This window comes from Oncorhynchus mykiss, chromosome 6 (genome assembly GCF_013265735.2).
Source record: "Oncorhynchus mykiss isolate Arlee chromosome 6, USDA_OmykA_1.1, whole genome shotgun sequence".
Lineage (NCBI taxonomy): Eukaryota > Metazoa > Chordata > Actinopteri > Salmoniformes > Salmonidae > Oncorhynchus > Oncorhynchus mykiss.
Window position 1 is genome coordinate 50,145,206 of NC_048570.1, and position 21,051 is coordinate 50,166,256.

The following is a 21,051-nucleotide window of genomic DNA, read 5'->3' on the forward strand; positions in this document are numbered from 1 at the left end:
GAGAATCGTTATTGTCTTTACCGGAGAAAAATATCAAAGAACGCGCTCTCATTCATGCGCGTAGAAGCACTACAGCCAAAATGGGAGCCACCTAGAAAAACTTCAATTTCTGGCTAATTTTTCCAAAAACCTGCCTGAAACTCTTTCTAAAGACTGTTGACATCTAGTGGAAGCCATAGGAACTGAAATCTGGGAGGACTTCGCCTTATAATAAAAGTGATAGGCTGATTTTTTTGGGGGGTGGGGGATGGTTTGTCCTCGGGTTTTTGCCTGCCATATCAGTTCTGTTATACTCGCAGACATCTTTTTTTTTTTTTTGCTTCCGGGCCTGAGTAACAGGCAGTTTACTTTGGGCACGCTTTTCATCCGGACATCAAAATACTACCCCCTATGCCAAACAAGTTAACAATTAATCAAATGGCCACCCAGACTATTTACATTGACACCCCCCCATTTTGTTTTTACACTGCTGCTACTCACCGTTTATTATCTTTAGTCACTTTACCCCTACCTACAGGTAAAGATTACCTCGACTAACCTGTACCCCCGCACATTGACTCGGTACCAGTACCCCCTCTATATAGCCTCGTTATTGTTATGTTATTCAATCAGACATTTTTATAAAGCCCTTCATCAGCTGATGTCACAAAGTGCTGCACAGAAACCCAGCCTAAAACCCCAAACAGCAAGCAATGAAAAAAAACTCCCTAGAAAGGCCGGAACCTAGGAAGAAACCTAGAGCGGAACCAGGATATGAGGTGTGGCCAGTCCTCTTCTGGCTGTGCTAGGTGGAGATTTATAACAGAACATGGCCAAGATGTTGAAATGTTCATAGATGACCAGCAGGGTCAGATAATAATAATCACAGTGGTTGTAGAGGGTGCAACAGGTCAGCACGGAGTAAATGTCAGTTGGCTTTTCATAGCCGATCATTCAGAGTATCTCTACCACTCCTGCTGTCTCTAGAGAGTTGAAAACAGCAGGTCTGGGACAAGGTAGCAGGTCCGGTGATCAGGTCAGGGTTCCATAGCCGCAGGCAGAACTGTGGGGCAGCCGCATGACCAGGTGGACTGGGGACAGCAAGGAGTCATCAGGCCAGAGAGAGAGAGTCATCAGAGAGAGAGAGAGACGTAAATTCACACAGGACACTGGATATGACAGGAGAAATACTCCAGCCATAACAGACTAACCCTAGCCCCTCAACACAAACTATTGCAGCATAAATACTGGAGGCTGAGATGGGAGGGGTTCGGGAGACACTGTGGCCCCATCCGACGATTCCCCCGGACAGTGTCAAACAGGCAGGATATAAACCCACCCACTTTGCCAAAGCACAGCCCCCACACCACTAGAGGGATTTCTTCAACCACCAACTTAATATCCTGAGACAAGGCCGAGTATAGCCCACAAAGAATTCCCCCACGGCACAAACCCAAAGGGCAGGCGCCAACTTGGACAGGAAGATCACGTCAGTGACTCAACCCACTCAAGTGGCGCACCCCTCCTAGGGATGGCATGGAAGAGCACCAGTAAGCCAGTGACAGCCCCTGTAATAGGGTTTGAGGCAGAGAATCCCAGTGGAGAGAGGGGAACTGGCCAGGCAGAGACAGCAAGGGCGGTTCGTTGCTCCAGGGCCTTTCCGTTCACCTTCACACTCCTGGGCCAGACTACACTCAATCATAGGATCTACTGAAGAGATGAGTCTTCAGTAAAGACTTAAAGGTTGAGACCGAGTCTGCGTCTCTCACATGGATAGGCAGAACATTCCATAAAAATTGAGCTCTATAGGAGAAAGCCCTGCCTCCGGCTGTTTGCTTAGAAATTCTAGGGACAATTAGGTGGCCTGCGTCTTGTGACTGTACCGTATGTGTAGGTATGTACGGCAGAGGTCAAATCCGAAAGATAGGTAGGAGCAAGCCCATGTAGGTTAGCAGTTTGTAGGTTAGCAGTAAAACCTTGACATCAGCCCTGGCCTTAACAGGAAGCCAGTGTAGAGAGGCTAGCACTGGAGTAATATGATCAAATTTTTGGGATTCTAGCAGCCGTGTTTAGCAGCCGTGTTTAGCACTAACTGAAGTTTATTTAGTGCTTTATCCGGGTAGCCGGAAAGTAGAGTATTGCAGTAGTTTAACCTAAAAGTGACAAAACCATGAGTCAATTTTTCTGCATAATTTTTTAACAGAAAGTTTCTGATTTTTGCAATGTTACTTAGATGGAGAAAAGCTGTCCTTGAAAGAGTCTTGATATGTTCGTCAAAAGAGAGCTCAGGGTCCAGAGTTTAAAAAAAGTACATTTTTATTTAACCTTTATTTAAATAGGCAAGTCAGTTAAGAACAAATTCTTATTTTCAATGATGGCCTAGGAACAGTGGGTTAACTGCCTTCAGGGGCAGAATGACAGATTTTTACCTTGTCAGCTCCGGGATTCGATCTTGCAACCTTTCAGGTACTAGTCCAAAGCTTTAACCACTAGGCTACCTGCCGAGTAATGCCGAGGTCCTTCGCAGTTTTATTTGAGACGACTGTACAACCATTAAAATTTATTGTCAGATTCAACAGAATATATTTTTGTTTCTTGGGACCTAGAACTAGCATCTCTGTTTTGTCCGAGTTTAAAAGTAGAACATTTGCCACCATCCTCTTCTTTATGTCTGAAACACAGGCTTCCAGGGAGGGCAATTTTGGGGCTTCACCATGTTTCATCGAACAGTACAGCTGTGTGTCGTCCGCATAGCAGTGAAAGTTAACATTGTGTTTCCGAATGTCATCTCCAAAAGGTAAAATATATAGTGAAAACAATAGTGGTCCTACAACAGAGCCTTGAGGAACTTTACAGTTGATTTGTCAGAGGACAAACCATCTTCAGAGACAAACTGATATCTGATATCTTTCCGACAGATAAGATCTAAACCAGGCCAGAACTTGTCCTTGTAGACCAAATTGGGTTTCCAATCTCTCCAAAAGAATGTGGTGATCGATGGTATCAAAAGCAGCACTAAGGTCTAGGAGCACGAAGACAGATGCAGAGCCTCAGTTTGACCACCATTTAAAGGTAATTTACCACCTTCACAAGTGCAGTCTCAGTGCAATGATGGGGTCTAAAACCAGACTGAAGCGTTTCGTATACAGTTTCGTGTACATTGTTTGTCTTCAGAAAGGCAGTTATTGTGTTTTTATATAATTTTTTACTTTAGTTTATTGAGTAAATACTTTCTTTACTCTATTTCTTGAACTGCATTGTTGGTTAAGGGCTCGTAAGTAAGCATTTCACGGTAAGGTCTGCACCTGTTGTATTTGGCATATGTAACAAATACGTTTTTATGTTAATATAGTTTTTGTGGATTATGGCCATAATTCCTCCTGTCTCTCTGGAATGTTCTAATATTTTAAAACCAACAATGTAATTTAGCAGATGCGATGGCTGTCCTCTATTTGGGGAGGGTGGATGGCCACAAAGGAAAATTGGAGCACCAGACATTTGATCCCCATATTGATTGATCCTAAGCATTAGTTTGAAAGAGAATCCCAAAGACAAATGTTACAGAACACCACCTCCATGTCTCCTGTGAAATCCCATTGGTTATCTGGAACCAGCATCTCTACTGCATGCTCTTCAGTTGCTACTAGACACAGATGGTGGGTCCATTTTGTATTTTCCCCACTAATGGTTAAGGTTAGGATTGGTTTCCATTGTACCAATTGATATTCTCACCATGGCATGTGAAATGACTTGAAAGGATTTGTAATTTGCAATCATAACTGTGCATAATGTATGCTATATGTAGTGATTAGTACAGGTTTCTACAGTACTGTATATCAAAATAATAGCATATTTTGCTCAGTGCATATATACGACCTGATGTCTTTTGCTTGTCTCTTATCTCTAACTCTGAGTTATTTCAATGGGATCAGTATTTGATCAGATGATCAATGGTGAATTCCCATTGAGAGAACAGGCTATGTTGTGTATTTAGGGTCTTCTGGTGTTATTGAACCATCATGGACCAATGGGGAAAGACTCCACTGTCAGAACTAGTCGAGTAGGGTGAAGTTCCCCATAGATGCTGATATTGGGTCACTTTTGCATTTTCACCACTCATGTTTAAAGTTAGAATTGAGGGAGTGGATTCTGATCCTAGATGTGTACCTAGTTCCATCGTATCTATGACGAGGGTGTATGTCTTTCTGAGTTGCTTTTCTAAACCATACTACAAAATTGGACTATAAAAGGCTGTATATATTTAAATCGCTTAATATACTTTGCTGGTTTACTCTCAAAAGCTATAAATATCACAAAATAATAGGAATTGCCCAAATCTGAAAATATTTAGCAATTTGTTATATAATCACATTTCTATTTTGTCTTCTAGGTCAGAGCTTGGGATGAATAACCCCAAAGTGACAGAAATGATTCCTTTTCTTGTCTGAGGTAAGACGTCTGTTATTTAGAAAAGTGTATGCCATTTATAGATATGGTCCTACGAAACATAACTTTTAAGTTATTAACTCAGACTGGAAGTCTATGCTATGGGTATCTACTAGCATGCTAGCAGATACGCATAGATTTGTAGCCATTACGCTAATGCTAGTTAGCATTGGCTCGCAAAACTACCTCTAACTTCCTTGATACTGGACACAGAGACATACAAATGGTATCCACAAGTTCATCTGATAGATAAAGGGCCTCCTTGCCAAAATTCAGAAGTATCCATTTAAAGGGGAATCTGCAGTTGTTAAATTTTTACACTCCCCAGCAAGAAAACCAAAAAATGTTGCTCTAACAGAAGGGGGAACTAACAGTCACTGACCACAACCAAAACGAAACAGGTGGGGTTTTAGGATGGGTTCTGAAAGACACTCATGAGGGTGTCCACTGAAAGTTGACTAGCAACAACAACTAGAACCCACCATGAGAGCCCACTAAATTTTCCCAAGAAGAGGCAAACAAAATAAAAACCCACACCAAACTTAAAAACAGGACGCAAACCAAAATGATCGAGAAAAGCGATTTGTTTTTCTGGAAATCAAATATTGAGAGCCAACTAAAGGTGTTAATCCTGGTTCTTCCTGTGAAGTTAAATCACACTGCAGCAGAATTCTATGGCAGGTTATTTAAGTGTCAGCCATTGTTGCCATTAATGCTAGTTAGTGCTAGTTTGACCACCAGTGGGCATCTTTGAGAAGCATTTGACAATCTTTAATATTGGCTGTACTAGAGAATTTAAAACTTTTTTGTAAGAACGTAGTATATGGGATTGATTTGAAGAAATGTGGCTTAATTAATTTCATTATTATTATTATTATGGTGTTTCTATTCCAAGAAAAACGAAACCCTCATGGTTTCCATTAGGAAAATATGGCGCTGTACAACGTGACCGGTCGGGATTAGGCTACAGTACTAAGAGCAAAATAATCCTAACATTTCCACACCCTAATTGTAGTCTAACGAATATCCAAACGGAGATTAAGTGAAAATAAAAATGTCATTGATTTATCAAGACCAGTCCCCATGCTTGTCTCAGAGCAGCGTGAAACGGTGCTGAAATAGTTGACCACACGCAGGTAGGGTATTGTTTGTTGGGGGGAATTTTCACACCTACAATAGCCTGGCTGTTAAACTAGTCGTTGGATAATAGATTGGCTATCGGAACTCATTAACACATTACTTTGTGTGTTTCGATATTTTCTCTCACACACTTGCTGTCTTGACCTCTGAATGCTCAGCAATGAAAAGCCAACTGACATTTTCTCCTAAGGTGCTGACCTGTTGCACCTTCTATAACCACTGTTTATATTATTTGACCCTGCTGGTCATCACTTTTACATTGTATTCAATTTCCAGCGAGACTATTCAAGCCATCGTCTTAGTTGAAGATGATGGGCGAAGGGCAAATGCAGTCTGGAATCTGCTGGCATCACAGCACAACATCGACATCGCTCTAATCACAGTCAGAAGACAGTTGAAGAAACTTGAGTGGACTTATGGAAAGGCTCTCTAAGACATATAACATATATACAGTTGAAGTCGGAAGTTTACACACACTTCGGTTGGAGTCATTAACTCGTTTTTCAACCACTCCACAAATTTCTTGTTAACAAACTATAGTTTTGTCAAGTTGGTTAGGACATCTACTTTGTGCATGACACAAGTAATTTTTCCAACAATTGTTTACAAAACGATTATTCCACTGGGACAGAAGTTTACATACACTAAGTTGACTGTGCCTTTAAACAGCTTAGAAAATTCCAGAAAATGGCTGTAGAAGCTTCTGATAGACTAATTGACATAATTTGAGTCAATTGGAGGTGTAGATGTATTTCAAGGCCTACCTTCAAACTCAGTGCCTCTTTGACATCATGGGAAAATCAACTAAATCAGCCAAGACCTCAGAAACAAATGGTAGACCTCCACAAGTCTGGTTCATCCTTGGGAGCAATTTCCAAACGCCTGAAGGTACCACGTTCATCTGTACAAACAATAGTATGCAAGTATAAACACCATGGGACCACGCAGCCGTCATACCTCTCAGGAAGGAGACTCGTTCTGTCTCCTAGAGATTAACGTACTTTGGTGCGAAAAGTGCAAATCAATCCCAGAACAACAGCAAAGGACCTTGTGAAGATGCTGGAGGAAACAGGTACAAAAGTATCTATATCCACAGTAAAACGAGTCCTATATCGACATAACCTGAAGGGCCGCTCAGCAAGGAAGAAGCCACTGCTCCACAACAGCCAGACTACGGTTTGCAACTGCACATGGGGACAAAGATCGTACTTTTTGGCGAAATGTCCTCTGGTCTGATGAAACAAAAATAGAACTGTTTGGCCATAATGACAATCGTTATGTTTGGAGGAAGAAGGGGGTGTCTTGCAAGCCAAAGAACACCATCCCAACCATGAAGCACAGAGGTGGCAGAATCATGTTGTGGGGGTGCTTTGCTGCAGGAGGGACTGGTGCACTTCACAAAATAGATAGCATCATGAGGGAGGAAAAATGATGTGGATATATTGAAGCAACATCTCAAGACATCAGTCAGGAAGTTTAAGCTTGGTCGCAAATGGGTCTTCCAAATGGACAATGACCCCAAGCATACTTGGAAAGTTGTGTCAAAATGGCTTAAAGACAACAAAGTCAATGTATTGGAGTGGCCACCACAAAGCCCTGACCTCAATCCTATATAAAAATTGTGGGCAGAACTGAAAGTGTGTGCGAGCAAGGAGGCCTACAAACCTGACTCGATTACACCAGCTCTGTCAGGAGGATTGGGCCAAAATTCACCCAATTTATTGTGGGAAGCTTGTGGAAGGCTACTCAAAATGTTTGACCCAAAGTTAAACAATTTAAAGGCAATGCTACCAAATACTAATTGAGTGTAAGGGAACTTCTGACCTACTGGGAATTTGATGAAAGAAGTAAAAGCTGAAATAAATCATTCCCGCTACTATTATTCTGACATTTCACATTCTTAATATAAAGTGGTGATCCTAACTGACCGAAGACAGGGAATGTTTACTGTGAGTAAATATCAGGATTTGTGAAATACTGAGTTTAAATGTATTTGCCTAAGGTGTATGTAAACTTCCTACTTCAACTGTATTTATATGTTCAGTATATATTCTTATTCCATTCCTTTATTTATATTTGTGTGTATTGGGTAGTTTAACATTGGTCAAAATGTTCTAGGGAGGTGCTGTACAGTCATTGCTTTGTCCAATCACAATGCAACTTAGGTTTTGGGTTACACAGTTACACAGCTAAGAGGTGAAAAAGGCAATGCTTGTGGAATGTACAGTGCATAGCAGAGGATTGGGCTTCATGCTGTTCCTTGCTTCTCCTGTTCGATGGTTTCTTTGGTAAGGGATTTTTCTCTTGTGTCTCAGTCTTCTTCAATTTGGTCTTGTCGAAGTTTGCGACTTCAGCGAGATCTGGCTTGTCAGACATGTTTGCAGAGGATCTGAGTTGTACTGGCTACTGATGCGTCTCAATCCTGATTGCGCAGAGAACGAGTGAAAGATGTTCATATGTCTTGTTGACGCCAAGATGGCCTGCTATGCTACCATCGTGAGCCAACTCAGTATCTCTTGACGAACCGTAACTGGAACAACAATTTGAGATACACTGGGCCAATCTTCTTGCTGAGATGTGGTGCAAGAATGCCATTTCCTCATTAGAACACCATCTCTGTCAAAGTAACCCACACTCTCTCTTCATCAAACTTTTCCTCTGGAAGTATGTCTGTCTAGCAATCAGCTGCTTCCTTGACATTGAAGTGTGAACTGTAGGAACCCTCTCTTCCTCCAGCGATCCTACAAAGTCATTCACGTTTGGGGTTTTCCAAAGGAGAAGTCAACTAAGGAGGTTTACCGAAATCAGAATCACCCATAAATGTCTCAGACAAATCAACCATGGTGTGATCGCTGACATCCTCCTCAACTATAGACTTGCTCCTGGTGCCTTTCTTAGACATAGGACGTGTAACGCCACATGCTGGGAACACTCTAGGGTACTTCTCTGATAACCCATCAGGTTGCTCTACTCTGGGTTCCTAACTAACGACAGGATTTGGCAAGACCTTCCCCCCAGTCAAATCGTTTTCTAAAATGAATGAGACCCCCTTCACCGGTAGGCTAGGCCTCACTCCAATGACAACGGATCCAGAAATAAGATCAGACTCGAGTTCCACATTATACAAAGGAACTTCCATGCAACCATGGTTGTGGTTCTGGGATTTTTGCTCACCGTTCTTGTGATCATTTTGACCCCACGGGATGAGATCTTGTGTGGAGCCCCAGATCGAGGGAGATTATCAGTGGTCTTGTGTGTCTTCCATTTCCTAATAATTGCTCCCACAGTTGATTTCTTCAAACCAAGCTGCTTACCTATTGCAGATTCAGTCTTTCCAGCCTGGTGCAGGTCTACAATTTTGTTTCTGGTGTCCTTTGACAGCTCTTTGGTCTTGGCCATAGTGGAGTTTGGAGTGTGACTGTTTGCGGTTGTGGAAAGGTGTCTTTTATACTGATAACAAGTTCAAACGGGTGCCATTAAAACAAGTAACGAGTGGAGGACAGAGGAGCCTCTTAAAGAAGAAGTTACAGGTCTGTGAGAGCCAGAAATCTTGCTTGTTTGTAGGTGACCAAATACTTATTTTCCACCATAATTTGCAAATAAATTAATTGAAAATCCTACAATGTGATTTTCTGGAGAAAAAAAAAATCACATTTTGTCTGTCATAGTTGAAGTGTACCTATGATGAAAATTACAGGCCTCTCTCATCTTTTTAAGTGGGAGAACTTGCACAATTGGTGGCTGACTAAATACTTTTTTGCCCCACTGTGTGTGTGTGTGTGTGTGTGTGTGTGTGTGTGTCCTGACAATTAATCAGAGTAAAAATAAGAGTAAAAATTCCCTGTCTTAGGTTCTTAGGTCAGTTAGGATCACCACTTTATTTTAAGAATGTGAAATGTCAGAATAATAGTAGAGTGATTTATTTAAGCTTTCATTTGTTTCATCATATTCCCAGTGGGTCAGATGTTTACATACACTCAATTAGTATTTGGTAGCATTACATTTAAAATGTTTAACTTGGGTCAAACATTTCGGGTAGCCTTCCACAAGCTTTCCACAATAAGTTGGGTGAATTTTGGCCCATTCCTCCTGACAGAACTGGTGTAACTGAGTCAGGTTTGTAGGCCTCCTTGTCGCACACGGTTTTTCAGTTCTGCCCACAAATTTTCTATAGGATTGAGGTCAGGGCTTTGTGATGGCCACTCCAATACCTTGACTTTGTTATCCTTAAGCTATTTTGACACAACTTTGGAAGTATGCTTGGGGTCATTGTCTATTTGGAAGACCCATTTGTGACCAAACTTTAACATCCTGACTGATGTCTTGAGATGTTGCTTCAATATATCCACATACTTTTCCTACCTCATGAAGCCATCTATTTTGTGAATTGCACCAGTCCCTCCTGCAGCAAGCACATCCATAACATGATGCTGCCACCCCCGTGCTTCATGGTTGGGATGGTGTTCTTCGGCTTGCAAGCAACCCCCTTTTTACTCCAAACATAACGATGGTCATTATGGCCAATAAGTTATATTTTTGTTTCATCAGACCAGAGGATATTTCTCCAAAAAGTACGATCTTTGTCCCCATGTGCAGTGGGGAAGGTGTTCCTAAATTTTTGTGCACTCAGAGTGTGTGTGTATATATATACAGTGCCTTGCGAAAGTATTCGCCCCCTTGAACTTTGCGACCTTTTGCCACATTTCAGGCTTCAAACATAAATATATAAAACTGTATTTTTTTGTGAAGAATCAACAACAAGTGGGACACAATCATGAAGTGGAACGACATTTATTGGATATTTCAAACTTTTTTAACAAATCAAAAACTGAAAAATTGGGCGTGCAAAATTATTCAGCCCCTTTACTTTCAGTGCAGAAAACTCTCTCCAGAAGTTCAGTGAGGATCTCTGAATGATCCAATGTTGACCTAAATGACTAATGATGATAAATACAATCCACCTGTGTGTAATCAAGTCTCCGTATAAATGCACCTGCACTGTGATAGCCTCAGAGGTCCGTTAAAAGCGCAGAGAGCATCATGAAGAACAAGGAACACACCAGGCAGGTCCGAGATACTGTTGTGAAGAAGTTTAAAGCCGGATTTGGATACAAAAAGATTTCCCAAGCTTTAAACATCCCAAGGAGCACTGTGCAAGCGATAATATTGAAATGGAAGGAGTATCAGACGACTGCAAATCTACCAAGACCTGGCCGTCCCTCTAAACTTTCAGCTCATACAAGGAGAAGACTGATCAGAGATGCAGCCAAGAGGCCCATGATCACTCTGGATGAACTGCAGAGATCTACAGCTGAGGTGGGAGACTCTGTCCCGAGGACAACAATCAGTCGTATATTGCACAAATCTGGCATTTATGGAAGAGTGGCAAGAAGAAAGCCATTTCTTAAAGATATCCATAAAAAGTGTCGTTTAAAGTTGGCCACAAGCCACCTGGGAGACACGCCAAACATGTGGAAGAAGGTGCTCTGGTCAGATGAAACCAAAATTGAACTTTTTGGCAACAATGCAAAACGTTATGTTTGGCGTAAAAGCAACACAGCTCATCACCCTGAACACACCATCCCCACTGTCAAACATGGTGGTGGCAGCATCATGGTTTGGGCCTGCTTTTCTTTAGCAGGGACAGGGAAGATGGTTAAAATTGATGGGAAGATGGATGGAGCCAAATACAGGACCATTCTGGAAGAAAACCTGATGGAGTCTGCAAAAGACCTGAGACTGGGACGGAGATTTGTCTTCCAACAAGACAATGATCCAAAACATAAAGCAAAATCTACAATGGAATGGTTCAAAAATAAACATATCCAGGTGTTAGAATGGCCAAGTCAAAGTCCAGACCTGAATCCAATCGAGAATCTGTGGAAAGAACTGAAAACTGCTGTTCACAAATGCTCTCCATCCAACCTCACTGAGCTCGAGCTGTTTTGCAAGGAGGAATGGGAAAAAAATTCAGTCTCTCGATGTGCAAAACTGATAGAGACATACCCCAAACGACTTACAGCTGTAATCGCAGCAAAAGGTGGCGCCACAAAGTATTAACTTAAGGGGGCTGAATAATTTTGCACTCCCAATTTTTCAGTTTTTGATTTGTTAAAAAAGTTTGAAATATCCAATAAATGTCGTTCCACTTCATGATTGTGTCCCACTTGTTGTTGATTCTTCACAAAAAAATACAGTTTTATATCTTTATGTTTGAAGCCTGAAATGTGGCAAAAGGTTGCAAAGTTCAAGGGGGCCGAATACTTTCGCAAGACACTGTATGTATGTATGTATGTATGTATGTATGTATGTATGTATGTATGTATGTATGTATGTATGTATGTATGTGTATATATATATATATATATATATATATATATATATATATATATATATATATATATATATATATATATATATATATATATATATATATATATATATATACGGTACCATTCAAAAGTTTGGCCACACCTACTAATTCCGGGGTTTTTCTTTATTTTTCTTTATTTTCTACGTTGTAGAATAATAGTGACATCAAGACTATTAAATAACACATATGGAATCATGTAGTATCCCAAAAAGGCCAGCATCCCAGAGTCGCCTCTTCACTGTTGACGTTGAGACTGGTGTTTTGCAGGTTCTATTTAATGAAGCTGCCAGAGGACTTCTGTTTCTCAAACTAGACACTCTAATGTACTTGTCCTCTTGCTCAGTTGTGCACCGGGGCCTCCCACTCCTTTTTCTATTCTGGTTAGGGCCAGTTTGTGCTGTTCTGTGAAGGAGTAGTACACAGCATTGTACGAGAACTTCAGTTTCTTGGTAATTTCTGTTTATGCTCCAGATTCTCAACTAGTCTAAAGAAGGCCAATTGTATTGCTTCTTTAATCAGCACAACAGTGTTCAGCTGTGCTAAGATAATTGCAAAAGGGTTTTCTAATGATCAATTAACCTTTTTAAAATGATAAACTTGGATTAGCTAACACAACGTGCCACTGGAACACAGAAGTGATGGTTGCTGATAATGGGCCTCTGTACACCAATGTAGATATTCCATAAAAATGTGCGGTTTCCAGTTACAATAATCATTTGCAATGTTAACAATGTCTAAACTGTATTTCTTATTTGATGTTATTTATTGGACAAAAATGTGCTTTTCTTTCAAAAACAAGAACATTTCTAAGTGACTTTTTAATGGTAGCATATATAGACACATTATACAGCAATGTGATGGGCACTGCATTGTGCAATTTGGGACTAATAAAGAACTACTACTGGTACTATGAGCAACCAATGATCTCTCTGAATGCCTTTTTCAATGTCCAGTGGCACTTCACTCTTAACACATTTCAAGGATGATTTGCTCGGTACTCGTTTGAGTGACACTTTTGTGAATTGATGTTTCAATTGTCCTTGCCACTGAGTGGGCATTATTCAATTGCAACTTTGATGTGCCTCCTATTTTATGATCATCTCTCTCATTGTTTAACACTGACTCTCTTTCTTTCAGTGAAGCCTCATCAAGAGAATTATTTTTTGTCATCCTATAAAATGATGCCAAAGGTATGGTTTTTATTGATCGTGGTTGGTATTAGAGCGTTGCCTGACGAATCATACAGAATTTAATTATGCTTTTCTATATGTCTCTGAATACATTCATCGAGGAGAAGAAATGTTAGTGGATGTGGCATTTTCCCCTAGTAATATAGATGGGAAGCAAGGCAAATTAGAGTGCACATACATGTTTTAGAGGTAGTTCAATTTCCCAACTAGTAAAGTTTTCACAGACTATTTATTTGGAAACAGTATAAGTGAAGTTTGTCGATCTATGTTACACAGAACCTACAGATGAAGAACCATATATGTAAAAAATAAATTATAAAAATGGACAAACGTGACATGTCATATATTTTTTAATATCAAGTAATACAGTATGGTGCAATACCAGTCAAAAATTTTAACACACCTACTCATTCAAGGGTTTTTCTTTATTTTTTTTTTACTATTTTCTGCATTGTAGAATAATAGTGAAGACATCAAAACTATGAAATAAACAAATCAAAATACATGTTATATTTGAGATTCTTCCAATAGCCACCCTTTGCTTTGATGACAGCTTTGCACACGCTTGGCATTCTCTCAACCAGTTTCACTTGGAATGCTTTTCCAACAGTCTTGAAGGAGTTCCCACATATGCTGAGCACTTGTTGGCTGCTTTTCCTTCACTCTGCGGTCCAACTCATCCCAAGCCATCTCAATTGGGTTGAGGTTGGGTGATTGTGCAGGCCAGGTCATCTGATGCAGCACTCCATCACTCTCCTTGGTCAAATAGCCCGTACACAGCCTGGAGGTGTGTTGGATCATTATCCGGTTGAAAAACAAATTATAGTCCCACTAAGCGCAAACCAGATGGGATGGCATATCACTGCAGAATGCTGTGGTAGCCGTGTTGGTTAAGTGTGCCTTGAATTCTAAATAAATCACTGACAGTATCCCCAGCAAAGCACCCCCACACCAGCACACCTCTTCCTATGTGCTTCATGGTGGGAACCACACTCGGAGATCATCTGTTCACCTGCTCTGCTTCTCACAAAGACACTGCGGTTGGAACCAAGAATCTAAAATTTGGACTAATCAGACCAAAGGACAGATTTCCACTGGTCTAATGTCCATTGCTTGTGTTTCTTGGCCCAAGCAAGTGTCTTCTTATTATTGGTGTCCTTTTGTAGTGTTTTATTTTTTTCCAGCAGCAATTTGACCATGAAGGCCTGATTCACAGTCTCCTTTGAACAGTTGATGTTGAGATGTGTCTGTTACTTGAACTCTGAAGCGTTTATTTGGGCTGCAATTTCTGAGGCTGGTAACTCTAATGAACTTATCCTCTGCAGCAGAGGTATTTATGGGTCTTCCTTTACTGTGGCGGTCTTCATGAGAGCCAGTTTCATCAAAGCGCTTGATGGTTTTTGCGACTGCACTTGAAGAAACTGTCAAAGTTCTTGAAATTTTCCGGATTGACTGACATTCATGTTTTAAAGTAATGATGGACTGTCATGTCTTTGCTTATTTGAGCTGTTCTTGCCATAATATGGACTTGGTATTTTACCAGATAGCACTATCTTCTGTATACCACCCCTATCTTGTCACAACACAACGGATTGGCACAAATACATTAAGAAGGAAAGACATTCCACAAATTAACCTTTAACAAGGCACACATGTTAATTGGAATGCATTCCAGTTGACTACCTCATGAAGCTGGTTGAGAGAATGCCAAGAGCGTGCAAAGCTGTCATCAAGGCAAAGGGTTGTTACTGTGAAGCATCTCAAATCTAAAATCTATTTTGATTTGTTGTAAAAAATTGTTGGTTACTACATATGTGTTATTTCATAGTTTTGATGTCTTCACTATTTTTCGACAATGTAGAAAATAGTAAAAATTAAGATACACCCTGGAATGAGTAGTTGGGTCCAATCTTTTGACTGGTACTGTATATGCCATGTAGCAAACACTTGTATCCAGAGTGACTTACACATGTGAATGAATATGACCAGGAAGTTGCTAGTGTCATGCTCTACTAACTGAGCCACAATCTCAATGTTGTTGCTGTGTGTCAAACCCTGTGACCTTTGACAATTTGTTTGTTTGGAAGCAGCAGCTGGCCCGCACCTCACCTGGGAGTGTGTGTTCCCTCCGTGGTATCAGCATCCCAGGATCCCTAGCCGTGGCCATCACAGTGAGTCTGCACCATAAGGCAGCCCCTCCTCCACACACACACACGCACGCACGCACGCGCGCGCGCACGCGCACACACACACCCTTGTGGGTACGTAAAAAGTATTTCCATTCAAAATCCTATTTTCCTTAACCCCTAACCATAAACCTAACCCTTACCCTAACCCTAATTCTAACAATAATTTGAACCCTTAATAGCCTTTATCCTCGCGTGGATAATTTTTTTGTTTTACTATCCTGGTGGGGACTTTTGGGGATTTCAGGTCCCCACAAGGATAGAAGAACAAGACCACACACACACACCTCACATGACAATGCAATCCCATGTCATGTTCTCCCTCTTCTTATATTCCTCTTTCCAGGCCAAAATGGACAATCAGGTCATTGGCTATAAGGACTTGGCAGCCATCCCCAAAGACAAGGCGATACTGGACATCGAGAGGCCGGACTTAATGATCTACGAACCCCATTTCAATTACACGCCTCTGGAGCTATCGGAGGTGCCCCGAAGCAGAGAGGTCATAGGGCACAGCACACCACCCTCCATCATATTACAACGCTAAGGGTTTCCTCTCTATCCTAATGGTTTACCATTAAGGTTTAAGGCGCGGATATCCTTCTCTTGTTTGGAATGGCCCTATTGTATTCAGGATGTATTTATATGATTAACAGTTAAAGATCATATGAGTTTTTGTCTGTCCTACTACGACACAAGTGGTGTTCTATCAAGACAAACATAATATAATTGTCATTGATTACACTTTTTTAGCTAACCTGTTTGACTAGTTAAGTGATTCTAATATTTGTCCTATTAACTCTGTGTGTGATAGGATACAACTCCACTATATATAGACTATATACAATGTATGCATTAATATATACTCGCGTATGCATACCCGTCAAACTATATATATATATATATATGCAAACACTTAGCTGCACCATTGAAATGCAGGGCAGGTACATTTAGCCTGTTTGACCTGCGTGTAGTGTTCTCTCACATGCAAACACTTAGCTGAGCCTCAATTGGCACCTTATTATATAGTGCACTACTTTTGACCAGAGCCCAATACTATTTAGGGAAAAGGGTGCTATGTGGGACACAGACTTATTACAGAGATCAATGGAACTCAGTAAGGGCTTTCTAGAAATTGTGATGTGATAAGATTTTGTTATTTCCCTTTGTCTGGCAAAACTGACTCTACCCGATTAGGCTTGTAACACTGTCTGTCAAACAATGTCTATGTCTCACTAAGCCCACAAAGAAGAATGCAGCCTAGGGAGAAAATTCAACTGATCAAACCGCCCTCTGTTTCTTTTCTCTCCTTCAGAGGTCCATGTCTCCGTGTTCATTCTCCCACCCGGCTTCTCCTGAGGTAAGATGGATGGATGGGGTCTGTGCTCTCGGATGAAGAATCATTTGAGCTGTTAATTGTCAGTCCACTGCCCAGTACCCCATAAAGAGCTCTATCTCCTTCTCATACGGTCACACACACCTACTGTTTGTAATTATGGAATCGTTATTGAAAGGTTTTGTGCTCCACTGGTATGGTTAAAAACAAACTCACACACATTTAAGTGATAATGCCCCCAGAGCAGGTATTTGGAGGATATATTCGCACCGTGCCAATTTATCCTCTAAACACCGGCTTCGAGAACATTCTTGCTTTTATACAACGTGTTACCAACATATTCCAATAATGATTGACATATTTTCATTAAATACGTTATTTTAATTAATTTATTCATACTATTTCATTCTTCCACAAAATATAGTCCCAACACACATCTAGGGTTGCTACCCAAGCTGGCTGGTCGTTCTATCAGTTCGGTCGCCAGAGACGCGACCCAGTCATTAGGACTTTTTGTTCTAAGTAGTTAATTCTAAATGTTCCTTTGCCATGATGGCTGGCAAAGTAATTACCCCTTGCTTGCTAGCTAGCCAAAAGGTTTGCCTTTGCGTTTGTTTAAGCTGTTTTCAAATTATTATCCATAACAATGAGCTAATGATGTGCGATTTTGCCAGGCCACTGCTCAGAAGAGAGAGCCAACTACACAGCAAACACAATTATTTAAAACTGAAGCTGGAATGACAGCAAATCAGCAGCATTTTGTGTTTTTCTATAGAATTTTTTTAATACTGTATATCCATAAAAATTATGCCGATTCATGTTTTCGACTGACTGAGAAAAGCTTCCAGCCTGTCGGTCTATAAGGACACAAGGCGAGATCCAATTGCAGACACAGTTCCAGACAAAGGGCAGTCTCGAGGTCAGGCCAGGCAGGGGTTCATTAACCAGATCAGAGTCCAAACAGTACAAGGGGATAGGCAGACTTGAAGACAGAACAGGCAGAGTGGTCAGGCAGATGGGTTTGGAGTCAGGACAGGCAAGGGTCAAAACCAGGAGGACTAGAACCAAAAGAGACTGGGGAAAAATATAGGAGCAAGGAAAACTGCTGATTGACTTGACAAACAAGGCAAACTGGCACAGAGAGACAGGAAACACAGGGATATATACACCGGGGATAATAAGCGACACCTGGAGGGGGTGGAGACGATCACAAGGACAGGTGAAACAGATCAGGGTGTGACACTGTCTGTCTCGTCCCCACATGTTCATTACCATAGGACAGCTGGAGATCGAATTTCAATATTGAAACAATGTTACAAATGGCAGAGACAGACGGCAAGGTTATTACAAATCTCCACTGTTTAAATCCAAATGCTAGTCTAAAAGAAATGGGAAATAATGTCTGTTTTTACGGTGTAGATCTAGTATATAAATTGCATGGCTGAGCTGATGAGACAGTGGTTTGCGCAATAAGATGGAATAGAGTACTTTTAAAAATATTTTTTATTTATTTAACCAGGTAGGCCAGTTGAGAACATGTTCTCATTTACAACTGCGACCTGGCCAGGATAAAGCATAGCAGTGTGTCAAAAACTACAACACAGAGTTACACATAAACAAACGTACAGTCAATAACACAAAAGAAAAATAGAAACAATCTATGTACAGTGTGTGCAAATGTAGAAGAGTAGGGAGGTAGGTAATAAATAGGCCGTAGAGGCGTACATAATTACAATTTAGCATTAATACTGGAGTGATATTTGTGCAGATGATGTGCAAGTAGAGATACTGGGGTGTAAAAGAGCAAGAGGGTAAGTAATAATATGGGGATGAGGTAGTCGGGTGTGCTATTTACAGATTGGCTGTGTACAGGTACAGTGATGGTTAAGCAGCTCTGACAGCTTATGCTTAGTTAGAGAGGGAGATAAAAGACTCCAGCTACAGAAATGTTTGCAATTCGTTCCAGTCATTGGCAGCAAAGAACTGGAAGGAAAAGCCAAAGTAAGTGTTGGCTTTGGGGATGACCAGTGCAATATACTGTACCTGCTGGAGCGCGTGCTACAGGTGGGTGTTGCTATGGTGACCAGTGAGCTGAGATAAGGCGGGGCTTTACCTAGCAAAACCTATAGATGACCTGGAGCCAGTGGGTTTGGCGACGGATATGTAGTGAGGGCCAGCCAACGAGAGTGTATAGGTCGCAGTGGTGGGTTGTATATTTGACTTTGGTGATAAAACGGATGGCACTGTAATAGACTACATCCAGTTTGCTGAGTAGAGTGTTGGGGGCTATTTTGTAAATTACATCACCAAAGTCAAGGATCGGTAGGATAGTCAGTTTTACGAGAGAATGTTTGGCGGCATGAGTGAAGGAGGCTTTGTTGCGAAATAGAGAGCCGATTCTAGAATTCATTTTGGATTGGAGATGCTTAATGTGAGTCTGGAAGGAGAGTTTACAGTCTTAACCAGACACATTGGTATTTGTAGTTGTCCACATATTCTAGGTCAGAACCATCCAGAGTAGTGAGGCTAGTTGGGCAGGAGGGTGCAGGCAGCAATCGGTTGAAGAGCATGCACTTAGTTTTACTAGCATTTAAAAGCAGTTGGACGCCACGGAAGGAGTGTTGTATGGCGTTGAAGCTTGTTTGGAGGTTTTTTAGCACAGTGTCCAAAGAAGGACCAGATGTATACAGAATGGTGTTGTCTGCGTTAGAGGTGGATCAGAGAATCAACAGCAGCAAGAGCGACATCATTGATGTATACAGAGAAAAGAGTCGGCCCGAGAATTGAGCCCGGTGGCACCCCCATAGAGACTGCCAGAGGTCCAGAGAACAGTCCTTCCGATTTGAAACACTGAACTCTGTCTGAGAAGTAGTTGGTGAACCAGGCGAGGCAGTCATTTGAGAAACCAAGGCTGTTGAGTCTGCCTATAAGAATGTGGTGATTGACAAAGTTGAAAGCCTTGGCCAAGTCGATGAAGACGGCTACACAGTACTGTCTTTTATCGATGGCGGTTATGATATCGTTTAGGACCTTGAGCGTGGCTGAGGTGCACCCAAGACCAGCTCGGAAACAAGATTGCATAGTGGAGAAGGTACGGTGGGATTCGAAATGGTCGGTGATCTGTTTATTAACTTGGCTTTCGAAGATTTTAGAAAGGCAGGGCAGCATGGATATAGGTCTGTAACAGTTTGGGTCTAAGGTGTCTCCCCCTTTTGAAGAGGGGGATGACCGCGGCAGCTTTCCAATCTTTGGGGATCTCAGACGATACGGAAGAGAGGTTTAATAGGCTAGTTATAGGGGTTGTAATTTTAGAAAGAGAGGGTCCAGATTGTCTAGCCCAGCTGATTAGTAGGTATCCAGATTTTACAGCTCTTTCAGAACATCAGCTGTTTGGATTTGGGTGAAGGAGAAGCCGGCAAGAGGGGGTGCTGAGGTGTTGGCCGGGGTAGGGGTAGCCAGGTGGAAAGCCATGGCCAGCTGGGGAAAAAATACTTATTGAAATTCTCGATCATAGATTTATCGGTGGTGTCGTGTCTTTGGCATCATTAAACTGTAGACTTATTTTTATCAAATAAATTCTCTGTAATTATTATTACGTGATTGAACTAACTTAATCGTGTGACTGTAATTATCTAGGAAGTCACGGCACCAAGGAAAATGTTCAGATTACAAAGGTATAATTTTTAATATCTGATCAACTAGTCTTCTAATTAATTAATTATTCTTTACCTCACGTCAGTCTCATTCTAAACTTTGTAAATTGTTAAATCTTCACGAACCCAGTCTTCACTATGAATCATCCATACATCAATTGTCTTAAATCATTTATTTACTAACTAAATAATCACAGAAATGCGTAAACAAACAAACAATAGATATAGTTACAAGGAAATGATAGCTAAACCGGCATGGCGGCTTGTTAGACAAAGGGACCTAGGATGGCGCGAAAGGTAAGACACTACAAAGTTGATCATTATAACAATTGAACTGCTAATCCTTTGCACATGAATGCTCACTCATTCGGGAATAATTGCAATCAATGTGTATATTTACGCTCAGTGTGTCGTCGTGATCTCGGTTTGTCCGCCCTCTCTCTCTGTCGTGGTTAGAATGGATAGTTCAGAGTAACATTCAGCAATAGTTGTTATAGAATAGGTGTTTCGGCGGTTGTCGGCCTTCGCGTTCAACAGGTACATAATTCCTAGCTATAGACTAGTAATTAGTATCAAAGATTTGTTCTTATTCTGTCGGTATCGATAGTCTCAGAGTTTAACCACGTGGTATGGTTAAGATTTCAGCAATCCACTCAAACCTTAGCCCTCTCGGTTATTGAGGTAAGACGGTTTGAAACCTTAGCCCTCTCGTGGTTATCAAGGTAAGCTGGTCTCTACTCAAACCCTT

General features: G+C 41.1%; 1 protein-coding gene across 4 annotated transcripts in view; it reads left to right on the plus strand.

Moving 5' to 3' along the window:
- LOC110526093 (dematin) overlaps positions 1-21,051 on the plus strand; it is a 90,339-nt gene that overhangs the window by 38,414 nt on the left and 30,874 nt on the right. For 3 of the 4 annotated variants that reach the window (XM_036980384.1, XM_036980385.1, XM_021606711.2), the window contains exons 2-6: positions 4,370-4,428; positions 13,076-13,128; positions 15,219-15,299; positions 15,661-15,816; positions 16,630-16,674. In XM_036980384.1, coding sequence (XP_036836279.1) covers positions 13,117-13,128; positions 15,219-15,299; positions 15,661-15,816; positions 16,630-16,674 — 294 coding nt within the window. In that variant the 5' untranslated portion in view covers positions 4,370-4,428; positions 13,076-13,116. The remainder of the gene's footprint in view (positions 1-4,369; positions 4,429-13,075; positions 13,129-15,218; positions 15,300-15,660; positions 15,817-16,629; positions 16,675-21,051) is intronic. The other variant, XM_036980383.1, reaches the window with a different exon arrangement.